Raw genomic sequence first — 20320 nt, 5'->3', positions numbered from 1 at the left:
TTTGTCCCGCCCCTTCTCAACTGTGATTGGATGACCAGGTAAAAAGTAACAGTCCCGAATGCAGAGTTTCACCTCTAAGTTGAGCATTGTTCAAGTCTTGGAGTCCAGAAAAAAACACACTAAATGTGCAGCGCTCAGTGCAGAACAGACACTCACTGCCTTGTCACACTGCTCATGTTTGCAGCATAGAGTAAAGATGCGGCACTCCAATTGCAAGAAGTTAAAAAGTAGGCTAGCCTCATGAAAAACGCTTTTCTTTTCAATTAATATAGGCAGAGCTGACGCTGCAGCTGGACTTGTTGCTGTCTTCCACGTGTTGTTTGGTGCTGTGCCGTTTTTTTCTTGCTTTGGCATTTAACGGCAGACTAGAACACCTGTAGGTGTATTTGCTACCTTGTCAGGTTGCATCCCTGGTGCCTACGCTACTGAAGAAAAACGAGCACTGTCACGTTTTCAGGATTTTGGTGTCAACTTGGTATGAAACTATCATTTCTCGTGACATCCCTGTCTACATATTATATACTAGTATATTGTGTAACACACTCTGGGATGCTGAAGATTCAACATATTATATCAGATGTAATAATGACCTATGAAAGTACTGACATGCCTTAATATTTATAAAAATGAAACAAGTCATACCTCCACTTGTTCATACACATGTACTGGATCACTGAGTCCCCTGTAGTTGAAGGCAAAGTAAAAGTAGACACAGGCACCAGCGTCATATGTCTGAGTCACCCTGTAAGAAAACAAGTAAGAGTCGTGTTTACACATGCAGAAAAGACTCCTTAATGTTTCTTCTCCAGCTCTAGAAATCTAATTTACATCAATACAAAGAGCAGTGTTTTGTCACAGTGCTCCATTTTCATACAATAAATACATTTTTTCCCTTCGTGATTGAAAGACCAAGTAAAGTAGGAGGTTTGGCTTTCCCCGATGAACCCCTGACCTCAATTCCATTCATGATTTCCAGAGAGCGGCGGCAGCGTGGAAGCACTGTCACCTTTAATAACATAACATTAACAGACATTAAATGGCCACCAAATGCTTTTAGTGAATCATCTCAGCCACATTTTTGCTGAAGGTATTAGGATGAGTCACTGGTGCGGGACAGAAAATTGATCAGAGTTATTTCACACAGAACAAAATATCCTTACTGCTCATGTGGCTGCTTTTAGATAAAATTCAGATTAAATTCTATCATCATGAACACGTATGAAAACATGTTTAAAATGTTTTCCAGTTTGCATGTTTTCTCTCTCTGGCCTCGTTCCCTGTGGAGGAGCAGGGTGCAGAGCCCTTGTTCATTTGACATGCCCCATCACCTGGCACACTGACTGTTCTAGAGGTTAAATGGACAAATCAATCATGTGACAGACTGCAGCCGGGAAATGAATGGCTGTCGCATAATCAGGCTGAGGCCTAATCTGTCCGCAATCGGCGAGCAGAAGCCTGGTGCTCCTCGACCGGCTCGCCGTCTGTTTGTCAGGTTGTCCGTCCGTCTGTCTGTCTGTCTGTCTGTGTGGCTCTTGCTAACTCACCAGGGGAAGGGGTTGGACAAGGTATGCAAACCAATACATTTTTGAAGCATTGACGACTATTTTTGAGGGGTTTTTTTTGGTGTATTGATGACTGTCAAGTACCAAAACTTGGCCACGAATGTCTGGTCAGATCCATATTTTTTTGGGAAAATTTTTTGATCAGAAAATTCCTGATCTACACCACAATTTTAAAATTCTAGACAATTATTTAATTAAGCAAAGTTCTTAAAAATAAGTCAATTTTTTTCTTGTACTTAACAAATCTAACGAAAACATTAAAATCAACAATTAATTTATCCTTCTAACAAGTATTGGCTGCAGATTCAGAGCATCGTTTAGGCTTGGACGGTATCACAGCATTACGGTATTTCAGGGTATTTAGAAATCCCGAGGGTTTGATTTTCAAAAGCATCTTAAATACAGACACTCATATTTCTCGTAAGGAGATGCTGTATTGAGGATGTACTGTATGTAGTGCACATCACGCACCACCAGAGGTCAGTCTCTGCTGGTGAAACAGGCAGCTGAGCTAAACATGGCGACTGGGAGAGGGAGGGATAACATCACAGGACTGTAAACAACCAGCTAGCGACGTCAGAGAAAGCTGCAGGGAAAAACAGCATATTTTAACATCTAACTCTATGAATTTGCGGTTTATTTCGACCAGAACAAAAATGGTGATTGTTGGAACAGTGGACTAACTCACTAGATGACTAACAAGACTATTTAAGATGGGTTTTGTTTTGTTTCTGTCGGGTTTGAATTAAGTGCTTTTCATATCGACTTAACAAGGCAATTAAGCTAGTCTTACTTAAAAAAACAGAGAGACTTGAATTTAGAAGGTGTGTGGTTGTATTTCTGTTTAATAAGGAAATTAGGTGTAAGAATATCAACTTTCTTGACATTTTGTGAGTTTCTGGACTGAAAAACCTTAGCGCACTTGTGGAATGAAGCAGTTGGGTGAGGAGTGTTAGCACCACACGCAGATACTGTCATACACTGTATACCCTGCTGAAATTTCAGGAAGGTATGAAAAAATACTGCCCAAGCCTTCCTCATATGTCTTATTCTGTTGTGCCACAGAGGTCCATTATTGTCCACAAACAATCAAAACCATATATGAGCCACAGTTGCAGTGGTTGTAATGTTCTTTCATTTTGATGAACATGACTACTGTACTTTTTTTAAATGAGTCTTACATACACTGTCCTGTTGCTGTAAATACTTGCTAGAGCACCAAATGTGTATTAATCCGCAGCTGAAAATAGTCCCTGACAAATGCATTATTAACTCCTGACTGAGTTAAATTTACTACAGTGCCCTGTTGTATCAGGAAGTTATTTAGTTTCTTTTAAAAAACTGATGTACAATTTTTTTTTATGTCTCCAGTATAATAGATAATAGATTTGGGGTTGAGTGTGACAAACTGGGTAGGGATAACGAAAAATACTGAAAGATGGACAAACACATTGTTGGTTTTGTTTTCTTGATTGGATTTGTTGACAAAAAATGAGAGGGGAAACATTAAAGGACTTGAGGTTTTTTTGCTGAATGAAAAAAGGCTTTTGAGGAAAAACATTGTATCTCCACTCGTCTCTGAAGACGTTTAATGATATCCAGCCCTATGGGATTGGAGTTATCGTCAGTCAGCCTCACTTAGCATCAAAACATTTGCTAAACATTACCTGCATGTTGACAACGGTTGAAACTGCACTCCTTTGTCTTTACACTCTCGAACAATGCGTGCCTTTACGTTCCGGCAAATGTCCAACACCCTGGGAATAAAGTAAAAGGCAGAATAAAAAAAACACATATACCACAGAATTGCTGATGACTTTTTGCACCACACTAATGTATTAGTGTATTTAAAACATACTGCTCATACATACAGGGAACCTACATTTAACTGAAATACTAATTAGCATTGCAAAATGATCAAAATTCAGAAAAAGACATGAAAAGAGGAAGAGGAGGAGACTAACATGACGACCATTGTGGGAGAGGTTCCCACTGGTGTGGAAATGGCCGCCAGTCCTAAGCATGTGCAGCCGTGTGTGGAGGATGGGGGGAGGATGGGTAATGAGCCAGGCACATATGCTCGCCTCAGCGCCTGATCTCTTGGTCTCTCCCGTCAGGCATGTTACACAACACGGAGCTCTGTATGTGTGTGTGTGTGTGTGTGTGTGTGTGTGTGTGTGTGCTCCTGGTTCTTGTGTGTGTTTGTGTGACAAAATGATGATGAAACCATGGAGAAAATGCAGAACACACCACATGTGGATGTGAGATGAATATGCGGCTAGTATTGCATTTCCTCACACAGAGTATACACACAGAGGTCTCTCCTAGTGTGTGTGTGTGTGTGTGTGTGTCAGTAATGGCGGGTTTGTAGGCTGAGGAGGAGGCAAAGCTTCCGCCAACGCAGAGCCAGTTAATGGGGGGGGGGGGGGGGGGGCATGAAGGTGAATGTCAAAGACAGAGGCAAAGAGAAATAAAAGAAACAGGAGCAGGAGGAAGACAGAGGAGTCTCTCAGGACAAACTGTGTGGGAGGTGAGAAAAGAAGAATGTTTACAGCTATTTAAACTAAACGGAGAAGAGCTTGCAGCTCATATCAGTGTCTTTACCTGTCCCAAGGCACAGAGGTTTCAAAGGACTCCCCGATCACATAGTAGTCCATCCCCAAGTCCTGCTCAGAGAACAATATTAGCATTAGTGGGCTGACATGTAAATGGTGATTCAGTACATTTACATATACACAAGAATCCAGGCTACATCTGAAATCCCACACTAACATACTGTTTGTTAGGTTAAAACAGCATGTGATTGTGATTTTTTGGTATGAAACCGGTAGCATGAGAATTGCTTGCTTCTTTAGCTGTTTTATTTTTGGGAGTTTCGTTGGCGTAATTAGACAACCACATTGGGGGGACAGGCTCTGAAGTGAGTGCTCAGTTTCCCCTTTATAAATGGTTTGAACTTATTGCTATGATTGTGTGCAATATCAAAATTACGGAAAATAAAGACATTTTTAAAACTTCTCAGGTTCTGTTTTCTTCATGAAATGTCAATACATAGTTAATTTTATAGCTCAAGAGTAATTAAATTTAAGACCAAACTTGCAATGTAAATACACAAAAAGTTAAAATATACTGCCTTCATGTAAACACACTGATGTCAGTTCAGGTAACTAAGGAGCAGGCTTAATAGCATGGCCTTAATTTAACAATACAGTCTCATCGCGTGATCTAAATGCACGGAGGTACCGAAAATAGAGGCATTACATGCATATTGGTGTTGTGTCTGAGTCTGTCCCCCCGTCTAATAGTGTTTCCTTCCTGTAAAAATTATGTTTCCCATAGTGCCAACACAGGAAATTCTCGCGGTTACTAGACTAAAAAACATTTAAGACAATTTGGTACTGTCTAAGGTCTTTTATTAGTAAATGTGACAGACAAATTAAGACTTTTCAAGGACCTGCAGTTTCATTTCATGAGAGGAAAAGTCTGTCCAACATTCAAGCCATTATTTGGATTTGTTTAAAAAGATAAAGAGCAGACATTTGAGAAAACATATACTCCAGACAGAGTAAGGAGGGAGACAATGTAAGTGCCTGTAAACTCCATGTTACTGTGATGATCAAAAGGCCTCTGACAGGACTGACCCAAGACAACTCTCCATTATCATTTTGACTGCAGCCACTGTGCTCTCCTCATGGTGTAGATACCTCAGTGTTAGACACCCTGACAACAACTGTGACCACATCAAATCAAAGCCCTCCCGAGGTCACATTCTGCAGCCTTTCTGTGCTGCTCACTATCCTATCTGCTGTCAGCCTGCGTCCTCCCCGCCCGCCCCACCTGCCCATCAGCGCACGCAGAAAAAAAGCCAGAGGAGTGACCCACCCGGAGGTAAGCGATGACGAAGGTCAACATGTAGCCCCTCTGCCCATTGTCCTCTCCAGCTGCCAGCCCCCTGAAAGAAGATAACAGGGTTAATATTTAACAGCTCGTTTCTTTAAGCTTTGTTGGTCTGACTGCTCCCCTCACAACAGCTGCCTCGGAGGCCGTCAATCCAACAATGTACAGATCAATGAAGCTATGCTCTGTGCATCACCACAGGTCAGGCACACATCCATCACCTGCAGTGGGTAATCAGATTTTCATCTACCACCCAAACTAATCAGGCCAAGCTCATTAGAAAATCACTATATTGATTTTCACCCTTCTTCCTGTTTCCCCAACACCACAGGAAAATATTCCTCACACAACCGCACTAATCCATCACTGGCACTTGATCCGATGGGTGATCACGATTTATTTTTAATAATGCAATAAAGCAGAGGATGCTGCATGTAACTGACAAGTTTCTTGTGATTTAATTGCTGGCTGTTTCCAGCGCAGTGCTCCGGCTACCTGCAGGTCTGGGCACTGAGCCAACTGGTAACACCAACTATAATATATAATCGATAAGCTTTACCCAGGAAGAAATCACTGATGTCGGCCAGTGAGGAGAACTGAGAATCCCTTGTTTGTCCTGTTTATACTTGTGATTTAATGAGTTGCTGTATTCAAATGATGGTGGAAATATATTAAGATAGAGGTGACACAGTTACATCAATGTTCCTTTATTTTAGGAAGCCTTTTTGTTGGCAAGTTCCTCAAGCAGAGTAAATGTAAGGCTAAAAATGGTAAAAGGTAAAAATGAAAAGATCTGGTTTGAAGCAGACCGGTTTTTAACAGCCATTGATCAATCACCTGGACTTTTCTGTCGTGTAACTTACAATCTGTTGTGTTTCTAGCAGCGAGAGGGTGTTGACCTTATAAGTTACAATAAAGTAATGTCCTGTTGTGATAAAACATCAGAAAATGTCATAATAGGAAATAAGAGGAGAATAGAGAAAAATGCAAACTAACTAGTGTAATGGCATCCTGAGCGGAGAATGAAGCCATGCTCCCTCTGTATGTGTTGTTATACAACTTTTCTGTTTGTTATGGTAGCCATGCCAGTCAGGCATGCATGTAACTGCATGTGGGTCCTGTGTGTATCCCACAGGCTAGCTGATCAACGCCACTCTGTGCTGTGCTTGTACGGCAGTTACCACTGGTGTTGGGAAAACGTTGTTGCGGAAGCTTAGTGCCCACCCTCCTGTTCCCCCCAAGTTAACACAGTTAGCTCTGTTAGCACTGTCGCTGCTGCTAGCACTGTTTGAACCGTAAGCACCGTTAGCTGCTAGCTGCCAGCTCACCCACCTCCATGCTGAAAGCTGTGTAAAGGCAACCTCTGAATCATAGATATGCTCTGAATATCACAAAACTCAGGGTTTGGTGTTATTTTTTTTTGTTTGTTTTTTTTCCCAACTTGCCTAGTCAGGTAAGTAGGTCAGAACTACTTGCCCAAAGTCAGTTTTTACTTGCTATCATGAAAAACAATGCCATTTTTAATCGTCTTGGTCTCAAACTTGTGTCAAACTGTTCTATACATAGTTGGAGACTTGCCCACATCCTCTATTGCCACCCAATTAAACTCCTGTTTCCAGGATAACTGAAATGCTTGCTTGCACTTTAGCTCATAAACTTTGCCACCATTTTCTCATAAGTGTTCAAACGCTGTTGTGCATTTCTCGACAGAGATCAGAAATAAGCAAAATGGCTCACTCCTTAGCTACTTCCTTTATCAGCTCCATACAAAAAATATGTCTTTAATTCTTTTTGCTAGCTCTCCTAGCCCACCAGGCAATCCATATTGTTGAGCCCTGGAGCTCCTTTAAGCAAGTTGGGAAAAAAAGAAAACAGAATGGTTGAGTTGCAAATGGTATCTTTAAACGTTGTGTTTTCAGATTTTTGCTGCTTTAAAAAAATGTTTGGTTTTTTTCAGCATTAAAAAAAATAAACAGTTTCACATTTTTCAAAATAAATCCACAACTAATAAACTCTAAGTACAGAGAGAAGTGTTAAACTCTGCTATTAGAGAGCTACCTATGACAGCTTCCTGATTTACATTAAGTTTCAATCAGTACACACTCCACTGGTCCACTGGGACAATGTGTTAAAACATCTGACTTCACAGCCACATCAGAATCACCGATAAACATTAACCACCTGGATGGCATCAAGCTGAATTTATGTTAGGATGAAGTCATCTATGAAACTGTTGTTCAGGGTTTAAAATAGGCACGAGATAGAGAGAGCATCCCTCTCAAGCTGACAGGGAACTGATTTCCACCGAAGTCCTCATTGATCCGTTTCATGATCAATCACAACAGCCAAGCACTCCCAGGCTGTGTCCTCTCGCCCCGCGCTGTCCTGAGGGGAGCTGTGTCCTGCTATCGCCGCCCACACCACACCTACTTTAACATAAAAGCCCGCCTGACAGGAGGACATCCACAGGTGATCCATCAATCCACACAGAGACAAACTACTGAGTAGAGGACCAAGTCTGAAGTGTGTAACTGTGCTTCTCCATCCTTTTCACTGCTACTACATAATGGCTGGTTAAATAAAGTGACATCTGGGCCTCGGGCATCAAAGTCTAACCAAATGGTGCTTTGTCATTCCTGTGCTTCACATGGATCTGCGACCGTAAGACAGACTAAACTAAACTACTACTTACCCGAATTTTGCAGCGATGTCATAAACTTGCTTCTCATGCTGCAGGACCTTCTCACGATCTCCCTCAAACAGCAGGGTGGCCACACACAAGCGGTTGGGGTCAAACCCTTTGAACTGGTGATTAAAAGAGGAGGATTCGTTACTCCTGCTAAAAAACACTCAGAGCAAGCAACCACTGTTGTTCACATCTAATTATTTCTAACCTTGGTGATGTAAAATTTCTTCAACCCGTCCAGAAAGGATGTGAATATTGAAGATACTTGAGGCTTCAGGGCGTGACCTGTGAAGATATGAGATAAGAGTCAGCTCCATCTATTCACACAGAAGTGGGCCGACAATTTTTTTTTTTCACACATTAGTCATATTCTGCTTCCATCCTCCGGCGTTCTGAGAGGGCGAGCGAGTCAGATTTATTTGGGGTTTCAAACAAAAGGAGGAAAAATAAATGGTAACATTTGAATAACTTTACAACTGGCCAGTGGCTGCCAGCGACAGCGACTATAAATCAGAGGGTTTCCGAAGGGAAGTGGGGTTGACACAGCGATATCCGTCTTCCTCACCCACACTTTTTGATTTATTTCTGATCGGACGCACAAAAGCGCCTGTGGACAAGCGAAAATGAGGGGCTGGGGCCAATGGGATGGTTATCAATCACTGCGGGGAAGTCACGGGTGATGTCGCCGAGACTTAACAGTTCATTTATTTCCCCCCATGCTCAAGTCTCTTCATCACTTAGTGTCCTAATTGTTTCCATTCCAAAATTTGATTGCAGGTCTTTAGGTCCCTCACAGCCATAATACTCGTTAATTAAATACTCAACATTTAGAGAGAGAATTACACCTACACTGGGCATAATTTTACTTTTAACTCTCCCCTCTGTGGTTTGGTTGTTTCTTTTTGCACATCAACGAGCTGCTACTTACTACAACGTTCTCATTTTTCATCTTGTGTATCAAGACAGGCAGCGCCAAATTGCACTTGTAGTCCCAATCTGAGAAAGACCTGTGAATACATCAACCCTCCTTACTCAACAGCCAACATGATTAAAAGTGAGGACAAGCCACTAATAAGCCCAAGAAGGTATCATAGAGCCATGAGTTTTAGTTATTAGTGAAAAACCTGGTCGCTTCATCTTCCCTGCTTAATGCTAAGAAGTGCCTACTCTGTGAAAAGTGGAGATATAGGGGAGATAATGAGATCCCTGGAGACTGGGGAACTTTACAGAGATCTCTGGCAATGCCAGATGCATTCCACTAGACCTTAAGAAACAACATCATAAAACTTCAATGTAACAACTACTTAATTTTGGCCGGGGTCATTTTTCATCTTGCTTCAATTCTTTGTCTGTGTGTGTGCAGCTATTCTGCTGCGGATATAATAATCAATTTAACAATTCAGTGCTGTACAAGGTAAAATCGTTGCATGCTGTAGCGTTGCCATTCATTGTTCTTTTCTCAGAGGTAAACAGCACATCAATGAAACACAAACCAAAACACTGAAAAAAATACAGTATGAGAAACAAACTCAACTCCTAATAGATATGATTATTGTTATTCTGCTGGATAAAAGTCTGCTGTGTGCCTTATGTTGTGAAGCTCTTTAATCAAAGCCAAAGGTCACACTGAGTATGTTTACATGGACATGAAAAGCCAGTTCATGACTGGGTTTTTGGAGAACTCCATTTATGTGTTGAAGCATTTAAACACCATATCCTGCTCATGAGAAACCCGAATGTGCTCACTGAAGTACTATGAAAGAAACTGGGATGTCTACAGGGAATATGAATAACCTGATTTCTCTGCACACATGTAAACATTGTATCCTGAATATGATCATAACCCAGATAAACTTCATAACTGGGTTATTCATGTCTATGTAAAAGCACTCATTGAAGCCTAAAAGGAAGAAACACTTCCTGAGTGAAAACCACGTCAAATTAAAGTCCTACTTGTACAGTGAAGGCTTCAGTGAGAGTGATACAAGATTTAGACAGCATCCACACTGAAACGTTTTCATTTCAGAATGACATATCATAATGAAAACGATCTCTGTACATACACATGCTTTAGCACCATATCAGAACTAATCTCCATCTATACCAACACGTCTGAAAACGCAAAACACATGACCATTCATGTACACATGGCATGCATGTACAGGTGTAAACAGGAAGCAGATTCTCTGCGGTTTGTTGCTTGGTTACAGAAAATACTATGGAGATGGTGAAAAGTAAGACCAGGGATTTCTTTGCTTGGGGGCGCCAAATCAAGGCGGTCAAGGTCAAAGCAGTCAAGGTGGCACAAAACAGGTTTGGAGACATTACAAAGTAAATATGGCGACATATGAGCAGCACTGGCTTGGAGCATCATCCAACAGCGGAGGAATCCATGGGAATGGGAATGAAGTACCAACACAAGAAGGATAAAATCCCAAAAGGTATGTTTTCGCTTGACACAGATTTGTGACTGATAAGACCCAACTGGGAAACAAATGTGGGTGTCGGCTTCATCATTCCCAAAAGACTCTATTTTTGCCCGTCTAGGCTAAAACACAACCCCGCAGTTTTCAAACTAAAATGAGGTCAGCAGTGCTTTCAAAGGTCTCAGGTTCAGGGATTCCAAAATGTCAGAGTAGTGTCAACACCAGGTGTAAACATATCAGTCGTTAATGTGTTTTAAAATGTGTTAGTTTGGTTGAACCCACGACAGCAGTGTTATGTAATGCTTTAAGCCTAGGTTCGCCTATTTTGTGAATGATTGAACAAAACTTACCAAATTTAAACTGTTCATTATCCATGAGTCGTATAGATGCTGGGGCACACCTCTGAAAAATAAAAGTTGGTCTATATTAGTTTGAATCACAAGGCAGAATTACATCAAATGACCATGCCAAAGTAAAGCTTCTATATTCAACCAAACTGCTGAAACTTTTGGTTGTAATTTTGGTCCAAGTGGTCCAAAATGTACAGTCTTTAGACTTCAAGTCCTTTCCAGTAGCTTGATGTATTTGACAAAAAAACCTCCAACTGGAACCTCAAAGTTTCGATTTACTTTGTAATGGCATCGTAAACTCAGGGTGACAAAAGTTTTCTGCAGTATGCTGGCAATAAAAAGTCTCTCAACTTCAAGGTCTGATTAAGGGTTTTACTCTGCAACAGCTGCAGAAAGTGTTGGATGAGTTTAGCGTCTAGGTTTTAGAAAAGAGTACAAGTTGGTCTACGTTCAGCTGCTTTTTGTTGGCAGGCTCATTTCAAACAAGTGAAGAGGTGAAGGGAAAGTCTTATAGTGCTTAAATGCTTATAGCAGTTTGGGCAACAGACTCCAAAAGTTTCTGGCCTTAGCCTGATACTTAGACAGGGAGACAACACAGTGGCAAAGCGCAGTATGTTTAAAGATGTATTAACATATTACCTGTTTGGCAACCTCTCGAAGACAGGCAACTCCCTGCTCAAAATTAGGGAATACCACTGAGCCGTATTTCTGATACTCCGGCATGGGACGAATCTTCAGCGTTACCTCAGTAACCACACCCAGGGTTCCTGTGGAAAATCACAGTGAGAGATTTTGAGAAAAACAAAAAGAAGTAAATCAGTTCCCATAATTCATATGACCTAACCCCCCTCTTGGAGCGGAACTTAAGACCGTTTTACAGGGCTCTGGTACACGTCCCGAGGGTCCTTTGGGTGACCTTTGTCTCACATTTCACCTCATGGATCTGGTTTTCTACCACACACTGGGGGACAACTAAGATTTATCAACTTAAGAGCGTGAGGAAATAAAACAGGGCTCTATCAAAGGCAGCCAGGCCAACAGCAGCAGCAACACATATACAGATACGCCAAAACCTCTGGCTGACCTTATGACCCTGAGAACTGTCAACCATTAGCTGCTGCTGAGGGAGTCACATTGCATGTTTAAAAGACAGAATGTCGACCTTACACAGCAAATATCTCTGGGAATAATACTTAAAAACTGCTTTCACGCAAATATGCAAGTTTACAGTAAACTGCAGCTAAGGAGCACTGATTCCCCCAAGTCTGAGACATTATTTATTATGAACTGAGTTGAAATCCTCCTTCAGCACCCACAGTCTTTTGCTTTATGTCCATGAGGTGAACAAAACATGCAGTCCAGCACAACACCACCGCAAAGTACAGCCTCAAAAATTAACTAATTGTGCACGTTTCTAATTTTCTGACAGTAGCAACAAGTAGTGAACACAATATTGACATAATATTAATAATAACCCCTCACCAAGAAATATTATGTTTAGTTTTTTATATGTCTCAAATATTAGACCTGATTTTGTCTGAATAAGAACCAGAAACACATTGAGGTGTGATCAGTAGCCCCCCCACTGTCTCTACGTGCATGTCTTGATTAAGCATCCTCGTTAGCACAATTTATTTGTTATTTGCTCTCTATTCTCATTTTATGGTATGATTTTTATCTATGTTATTACTCATTTGCCTTTTTTTTTTTCCAATTAAACTTTTTTTTATTTTATTTTGCGAGGTCTTCATGTTCAACTGGTTGTGGATTTTGTTAACATGTGTTCATATTGCTTTTATAAACCAATAAAAAGAGAATGACTTTTGACTATTTTTTTAAAATAATAACATCTTTTAAGCTGCTTATTTATTAACCATTTATCCATTAATTTGGACTCATGTCTGTGGCCACCTGGTGAATATGAGTCTGATATTTGCTCTCTAACAGCTCTGTTTCTGGTCTCTTTCAGCTCCTGGGGTAAATATCTGGCTCTTTAGCTGCTAAACGCCCCACTGAGTTCACAGCTAGTCTCTAACTGTGTCAGTCTGCCATTTGGCGTGAGGCAGGTCATGCGCAGTTGGGTTTTCAGAGCCATCCCCTCCTGATTTTTAATCATTAAATTATTGCATTTTGTCCATTAACTATTTAAATGTTAATTATTAGGTCCAGTAAAACCACAAACTCCTGTCTTCAAGTGTTATTGGAAGTGGTGCTGCAACAAATGATTATTTATCATGGATTAATCTGTCAATTATTTTTTCGATTAATCGATTAGTTGTTTGGTCTGTAAAATGTCAGAAAAATGTCAATCAGTGTTTCTCAAAGCCAAGATAATGTCATGAAATGTCATGTCTGGTCTACAACCCAAAGATATTCAGCTTGTGTCACTGGAGTTAACAAACAAGAAGCTGGAATCTGAGAATTTTTGTCTTAAAACATTACTCGAACTGATCAGTCGATTATCAAATTAGTTGGCAATAAATTTAATAGTTGACAACTTGCTGCATAGCTGTGTACTTACACACATAATGAGGGCAGAAGAATGTGATCTGAGATTAAACTGTACAGTTTGTTAATACTACAAACATGGCATTATATTACATTTATTTCATGTGGCGCTGAGATGATTTGCTGATTTTCCATAAAAGAAACTGCCAACACATTTGATGACATTTAGTTGTTTAAATCATTGATCAAGCAAAATACCAAATATTAGCTGGTTCAAGCTCCTCAGGTTTGAAGCTTTGTCTTTTGCTGTACATCACTGTAAATTCAACATATTTGGGATTTGGGCTGTTGGATAAACAAAACAAGATGGGTTGTTGTACATTGTAATGTGCATTTATAACTATTTTCTGACATTTGTTGGTTGCACATCTGTTTTTGTTTTTGAATTTAATCTGTGTGAACCAAACCTATTACTCCCCTCCCCAGCCTGAGCATTCAGTGCTGCTACAGACGACGTGATGCATCTCCCCTGAACATGGCCAGCTCCATTAGGTGGCTTCCTCAGCCTGTTATGGCTGTTAATGAGCCCTCTAACGTGACACTACATGCCACATGCTGCTCCCTAGTGGCCCAGTGGAAAACATGTGACTCCATTAGGCCTCAGCCAGGAAAATGCTCCTCCTACCTGATGGTGCGCGGGAGAAGCCGCCGAGTGAGCGAGGGAGGAGGAGTCAGAGAGGCAGAGAGACAGAGAGGGGGAGAGAGAGAAAGATAGGGAGGAGCTAGAGGGGAAGGAGGGTGAGCGAATGAGGAATAAAGGGAGGCAATAAGAGCAGCAAGGTCAGAAAAACACTCTCTTGGGGATGAATGCAACGTAATGAAATGCTGGAGTGCAGCTTAAGCCATTTTTTACTGTGACTGTCTCTATTAAACCAACCTCATCTCACAGGATTAGTATTTGGGGTGAGGGGCTGTTTGCGAAGGAGGGTCCCTCTGCTTCCAGCGTCAAATATTTCTAAGACAAAAATCAACAGCTTTGACCGCTGTGCAGCCACCACTTTAGAATCAAAGAATTGACTCTGTACATTGAATTAGCACTGGTTGGCTTCACACACCTACATTACATCCTCCATGGCTGAGAGGAGTTTAAAAGAGAAAAGGGATTACCATTGATTATTCCACTCATTCTTTACACCGGTTGAAAGCAAGAGCGAAGAAAAGACTTTGCATTCAGGCTACTTCAAGGTCAGAAAGATAGAGAGGCCCCGTTGTTGTGCGGTGAATGAGAAGCTCCGAGGTTTCACAGTAATTTCTGATAAAATGGATGCGTTCCACTTAACATGCAGAGCGTTGTTTGAAGGTTTTAGTGTGTTGTTTTGTTGTTGTTGTTGTGGCCTACTGTCAGACTGCAGGACGCGGTTTCTGGGGTGAGGAGGTAGATAATTTTAATGAGACTCTGCAGTGGTGTGACCTCTTCGTTTGAACGCTAGGCCTCCCTGAAGTACATGTTCTCCCACAGACGTGTGGTCCTGTCCCGTCTCTGTCACGCCACTGACGCCCAGCAGCAAGCTTGTCCTCTGTTTAACACCACTGACTTTTGTGTGGTTTCATTATAAAGAATGATTATAGCTCTTATTATTATTGCAGTTCTCTTATTTTGTTCTAAGAGCTCAAGTTTTCGAGATATGGTACTTGATACAAAAATACTATTTTATAAAGATTACACACTTTAGCATTCTGATATTAGGCAGATCTATTTAAATTCATTTCTCTTCACGCCATTTTCAGATTTTTGCATTGAATCAATTGGCTGTTATGAACAATTTGTGAACAATCTGCAACACTTTGTGACCTCTGACAACAAACAGGTACACTTTTAGAAACTTCTCAAGTTTTGGATACTATCATGATGTTTCATTTTTCTACATGCTTTTACACCTGTAAATGCGTGCGATAAAAGTCCCTTTCGATTTTTAGTGAAGTAATTACACAGGCTCTCCCTTGACACGAGCCCTGATGTGTGTTCTGTGTTTACAGCAATCACAAATCTGCATGTTTGACTTTTGGAGCAGTAAGGTTAAGGGAAACTACACACGCTCTACATAACCCTCATAAACTCTCAAGTGTTTATAACTTACTGCCTGTTATCGGACCGAAGTGTCAACTCGTTACACTCCATTTCCATCTTCAGTCTGACATTGTGTCCACTCTGACTGACTGCCATGGGGGAGGGGGATTGGATTTTCCCGAACCAATCACGACAACAATAACGGATCTGTCTGAAACTAATGTCATTTTAAGTCCACACTGATGCGTAGCCATGCCAACAGTTGTTTTGTGGGGTTTTGAGAATGGGGCGGAACATTGTAAAAAAACAAACAAAGATGTCGAGCAATATCTAGAGGACACTGAGTTAGAGCAACTCAACAGCAGCGTCTATCTTGTCTTGTCTATTGAATCTTTTTTTTTAATTTTAACTGAGAAACCGCTGTTTGATGTCATGATGCCAGATGAATTATTATTATTATTTTAACCCTGGCAATATAACTTATGCAAAATATCTTTTAGGCATAATGAAATTCAGTTTGATCCGTATATTTATTTAAACCCAACAGCGACAAAAAAGCCTTTCTCTATATGGCTATTTAGTGTAGCCTCGGTCAGGTCGGACACAGCAGAAGTCAGCAAACCAGAATACGGCACCTGGAGGTGGAAATAAGTCTGCATGCCCGCAGCAGCCCGCAACCATTAAACCAAAGAAGAAGAAGAAGAAGAAGCCGTGTTCATGAGTAGGATTTAAGAAACAGGCTAAATGACATGATGTTGCACACTCTTGTACAGTAGGTGGTGGTATGCACCTGGAAGTTGTTTGCGATCCGCCAATAAATTAAAAGAAGAAGAGCCGTGTTTACAGAGTGTTCTTTAAGTAAGTGGTACGCAGCAGGCATTGCTGAACACATAACAGTTTTACCAGATGTATCTATAAGGACTTGGTTGTACTTTCGATGTCATGGCGGATAAAGAAGGAGCACCATCTAAAAGAAAAAGAACAGAAGAAGGCTAAACGGGACAGTGATAGGGCTCGAGCCCAAACGTGTGTAAACCTTGGTCGGGCATTCACCAAGTGGAGAGAGCTGAGAGATTTGAAAGGTTTTATAACTGATCCCGAGCTGGCCCTTTTCCTAATTGACAGGTATGCAATTTTTGTTTTTATTTAGAGAATATACCGCACTTCAATATACGACGACATGGAAGTTATAAACAGGCTAAATGTAACGTTAGCTGATGTGAACCGCTTTTGTCTAGTAACATTACAACAAACGCCACAAAATTATCTGTGACTGTGACCATGAACACAAATATACAGCAGGCAACTGTCCTCAGTTTATAAGAAATTCAGAGCTTCACCAGAACATTTATGATTTTCCTCTCGCTCTCCAAAACAAATGCATGCGGTAATTACCGGTTGCAGTCATGGGTGTCATACCGCTTTGACCAAAGGGAGCACTATAATCAACAAAAATGTAAAGTTCCGCACAGCTGCTTTAAATTAAGAGACTACAAACATGACTAATCATAAAGCCTGAATGTGGCCATCTTATACATTATAAGTCAGTACAAGTCAGGGTTAACCTGCACAGTCAAGATATAACTTTTAAAAATGCATTTATGCAAATGTATTATTGGTAATTAAGAAATTAAAATCAAAATCTATTTAAAAACTGTCGCAGAGCATTAATCACTCAGACTGGCAACAGTTATCCATTATACTAACTAGTAATAATACTTTAATAATGTTGAAACATTTCCCCCTGTGACTATATTTTTGAACATATTTGATTTTAATCTCATATATAAAGGTGTGCTCTTGGTATTGAAATCCCTCCTAATGAGTACAAATGTTGATTTCTGCAGTGATCCCAGCCCAGTCAGGGAGCAGATTGCTGAGCTTTGTAGGGCGAATATAAAGTTTGCATCCACAGCTGTTTAACATAGCGATGCCAAGAGTCTCTGAACCTCCTCATTATGTAGGGGGAACCTGGCATATGGCAGTATTCTCTGTAGGCGTTCACAAGGACAGGGCACTGCAGATGGGGTGGGGAGGACACTTGCTGGTTCCTAACTAACACCCCTCCAGATCACTTTTCCACCGAAGCTGGTTAATGTGTAAGAAGCCGAGAGCATGAGAATCATCCTGATGTTACTGTTTTATCACTAAGACTTGCAGACGTGCACACAAATCCCACATTGACACAAGCTCACACACGTGCCCTGCTGTACTGAAATCACACAAGAAAGGGAGCAAACCTTCTGAGCCCATGATGAAGTGGTGAACATCCGGCCCCGTGGACATGCGTGGGCCCTGACAGCTCTTTTCAATTACCCCTTGTGGGGTCACCATCTTTACATGGATGACCTAAAAACAGCAACAAAACAAACACTTTTTAGAAATGAAAATATACACTAGCAAACGCCATATGTGAACACATTTCATAACTGATACTGTGACCACTGCATTTTAGAGGTGAGGGTAAAGTCCACAAATCTGCTGCTAATAATTCCCTTCATAATTACTGTGCAGGAACAGCTGTGTGCTGACTGTCATCCTTTGGAACAAACATGAGCAGGAAGGTAAAGGGGAGGGCGGGCGGCTCACCAGGTCCTCAATGTTGCCGTAGATATTCTTCTTCATTCCCGACGCTCTGGTTGCTACCCAGCCCCCCAGGGAGCTGAACTCCATGGAGTCAGGCTCGTGCCCCGTACAGTAGCCGCTCTCATTAAGCTGTGACAAAAAAATGAAAAACAAACGAGTTAAAATTGTTTGGAAAACAATGACGTTGTAAACCCACAAGAATGTCTTAATAACAAGCAAAAAAGAACGAGCAAGCAAAGGAAAACAAATATAATTGCAGTGCTAAAACTGGTTTTATGGCATCATACATTTTTACAACAGCCTAAAATAAACCAAGCGGAAAGAGCACGAGAAGACTGAACACAGAGATCAGCGCATTATCTGGGCAGGGCCAAATTCCACTGCTTGACTGGATCACTGATGTTATGTGGAAAATAATAGCTGCACTGTGCCAGGTGACATATTAAGGCATTTTTATTAAAAATAGTAAAACTACAAATACAGAAACTGTGTTTCAGACATTCATGATGCAAGACTGCTGCAAAATCAGCTCCACCCAATCCACAAAATACTGTAAGTGACTTCCTAGTATAACAATATGACAGTATGACACACACACACACACACAAAAAAAAAACCTTTGAGCAACCTTCATCAAATGCACCACCATCCCTACAACTATGAGGAGAATGCATTAGTCATCAGGAACTAACACTTTCTCCTCAAGGCAGCCCAACCTGTAAGAGACTGCATCTTTAGGCGGAGCATTTAATAGTAATAATAACAATAAGGACCTTAAAGTACAACAACAACAACCCCCACCCGAAGCACAAGATGGGGGTTAAGTCAGGCCTTGTTTTATCACAGCACTCCCCTGGAAGGCAGTTTATACTGCAGACCCATCTGCTCCATCAAAATGGCCCGGTCTAAATGCAGAGGTGGAGTCTGCTTTAGATGCAGCTCACGCATTCCTCTACATCAAATGCCCGCTCCTTCTCCATTTTTCTGAATTAGCTTGATGGTGCCATCTGCTCATGACCGCCGCCTCACTCTCTAATCTCTCCCCTTCAGCACTCTGCTCCCGTCTCAAACTCCTTCCTAAACACCGCTCCATCTACTGAGCAAAGAGTACCAAGGTGACTGAGCGTGGGGCGACCTGCGTGTGAATGGTCACGCAGCTTGATTGTTGGCACGGCGTTTTACGGCGATGTAAGCTCTTGCGCTGGACGAATATGGATGGATGAGCAGTGCTTACCAATCTCTCCAAGTCCTGACCAACGATGCCAGCTTCAGCATGGGCAGTTAAATTTTTCTCGTCAATCCACAGGATGCGATTCTGTAAATGACAAACAAGCAACATGACTGAGGAGGTCATAAAACACAATGCAACACAAATACTCTCTAATGCTGTTTGCTTGTCTCAAACGAAAACACACGCACCGCCATTTGTGTAGGTTACAAACTCGTAATGCAAAATGTTGTGTGTCACCGTGTCTGTCATCTGAACTCTAAAACTGCCTACATACGTTATGTTGACTTGAAATATCTCAGGCTCGGACACAAACAATGCCCTCGACAGCAGTCCATGGAGACAGTCCCTTGACAGTTTGCCTGCAATACTTTTTTAAGTTCTGCACCGGCATGTCCTTCTAGCCTGACGGTCACATGTCTGAGGATAAATGAGTGCAGAGGGGCTGCGGGACGGAGACAGTTTCCTCAAGGTTAAACTCAATTTAACATCTAATTCCAAATATATGCCTCTTATTTGGGCCGCTGGGCACGTGGCCTACCCTTACCTGCAGGAGGTCATTTCACACCTGCCATCAATTATTCTCCAGAGGTAATAAACTTTATGTTCCGACCACACTGCTCCTTTCATGTGCTTCCATTGGAGCCACCTCACCTCTGACCCCTGACACAGAACACTGGTCACTGGTGTCTGTGGCACCAAACTCAATGAGTGCTAGGCTAGCAGCATCCGGACAGCTTATATATCACCTCTGTGTGAGCCTGGATCAAAGGGCTGTACTGTACTGGGGACAATATTCACCGTTTTATATCATATCCAATGAAACATCATCGTGTTCATGGTGAGGTTCTTGGGTTTCCAGTCAAATAAATGGCTGGTGCTCTGGTACCACATTTATCATCTTAAAAACCAGAATTAAGCAGTGTATCATGTGCACACAACAAACATGCTAATTTTAACCATGGCTGCAATAAATGTTTATTTTCTTTAGTGAAGTAAAAAAAAAAACAGCTTCTCAGTGCCCTATGGGATATATTAAGATTAGAGATGCAGGCAAGTAGGCCACAAA

At 41.4% G+C, this 20320-nt stretch overlaps 1 protein-coding gene across 1 annotated transcript in view; it reads right to left on the bottom strand.

Moving 5' to 3' along the window:
* The window catches only part of agps (alkylglycerone phosphate synthase), a 35112-nt gene that overhangs the window by 6106 nt on the left and 8686 nt on the right, over positions 1 to 20320 (bottom strand). The window contains exons 8-18 of the mRNA XM_033617989.2: positions 19258 to 19338; positions 18027 to 18152; positions 17678 to 17786; positions 11561 to 11688; positions 10922 to 10973; positions 8354 to 8430; positions 8152 to 8264; positions 5445 to 5514; positions 4167 to 4228; positions 3230 to 3319; positions 643 to 742 (exon numbers count right to left, since the gene is read on the bottom strand). Coding sequence (XP_033473880.1) covers positions 643 to 742; positions 3230 to 3319; positions 4167 to 4228; positions 5445 to 5514; positions 8152 to 8264; positions 8354 to 8430; positions 10922 to 10973; positions 11561 to 11688; positions 17678 to 17786; positions 18027 to 18152; positions 19258 to 19338 — 1008 coding nt within the window. The remainder of the gene's footprint in view (positions 1 to 642; positions 743 to 3229; positions 3320 to 4166; positions 4229 to 5444; positions 5515 to 8151; positions 8265 to 8353; positions 8431 to 10921; positions 10974 to 11560; positions 11689 to 17677; positions 17787 to 18026; positions 18153 to 19257; positions 19339 to 20320) is intronic.

The sequence above is a fragment of the Epinephelus lanceolatus genome, chromosome 14, assembly GCF_041903045.1.
Source record: "Epinephelus lanceolatus isolate andai-2023 chromosome 14, ASM4190304v1, whole genome shotgun sequence".
Classification (NCBI taxonomy): Eukaryota; Metazoa; Chordata; class Actinopteri; order Perciformes; family Serranidae; genus Epinephelus; species Epinephelus lanceolatus.
The sequence above is the reverse complement of the archived record's forward strand: the minus strand, read 5'-3'. Positions and strand labels throughout refer to the sequence as shown.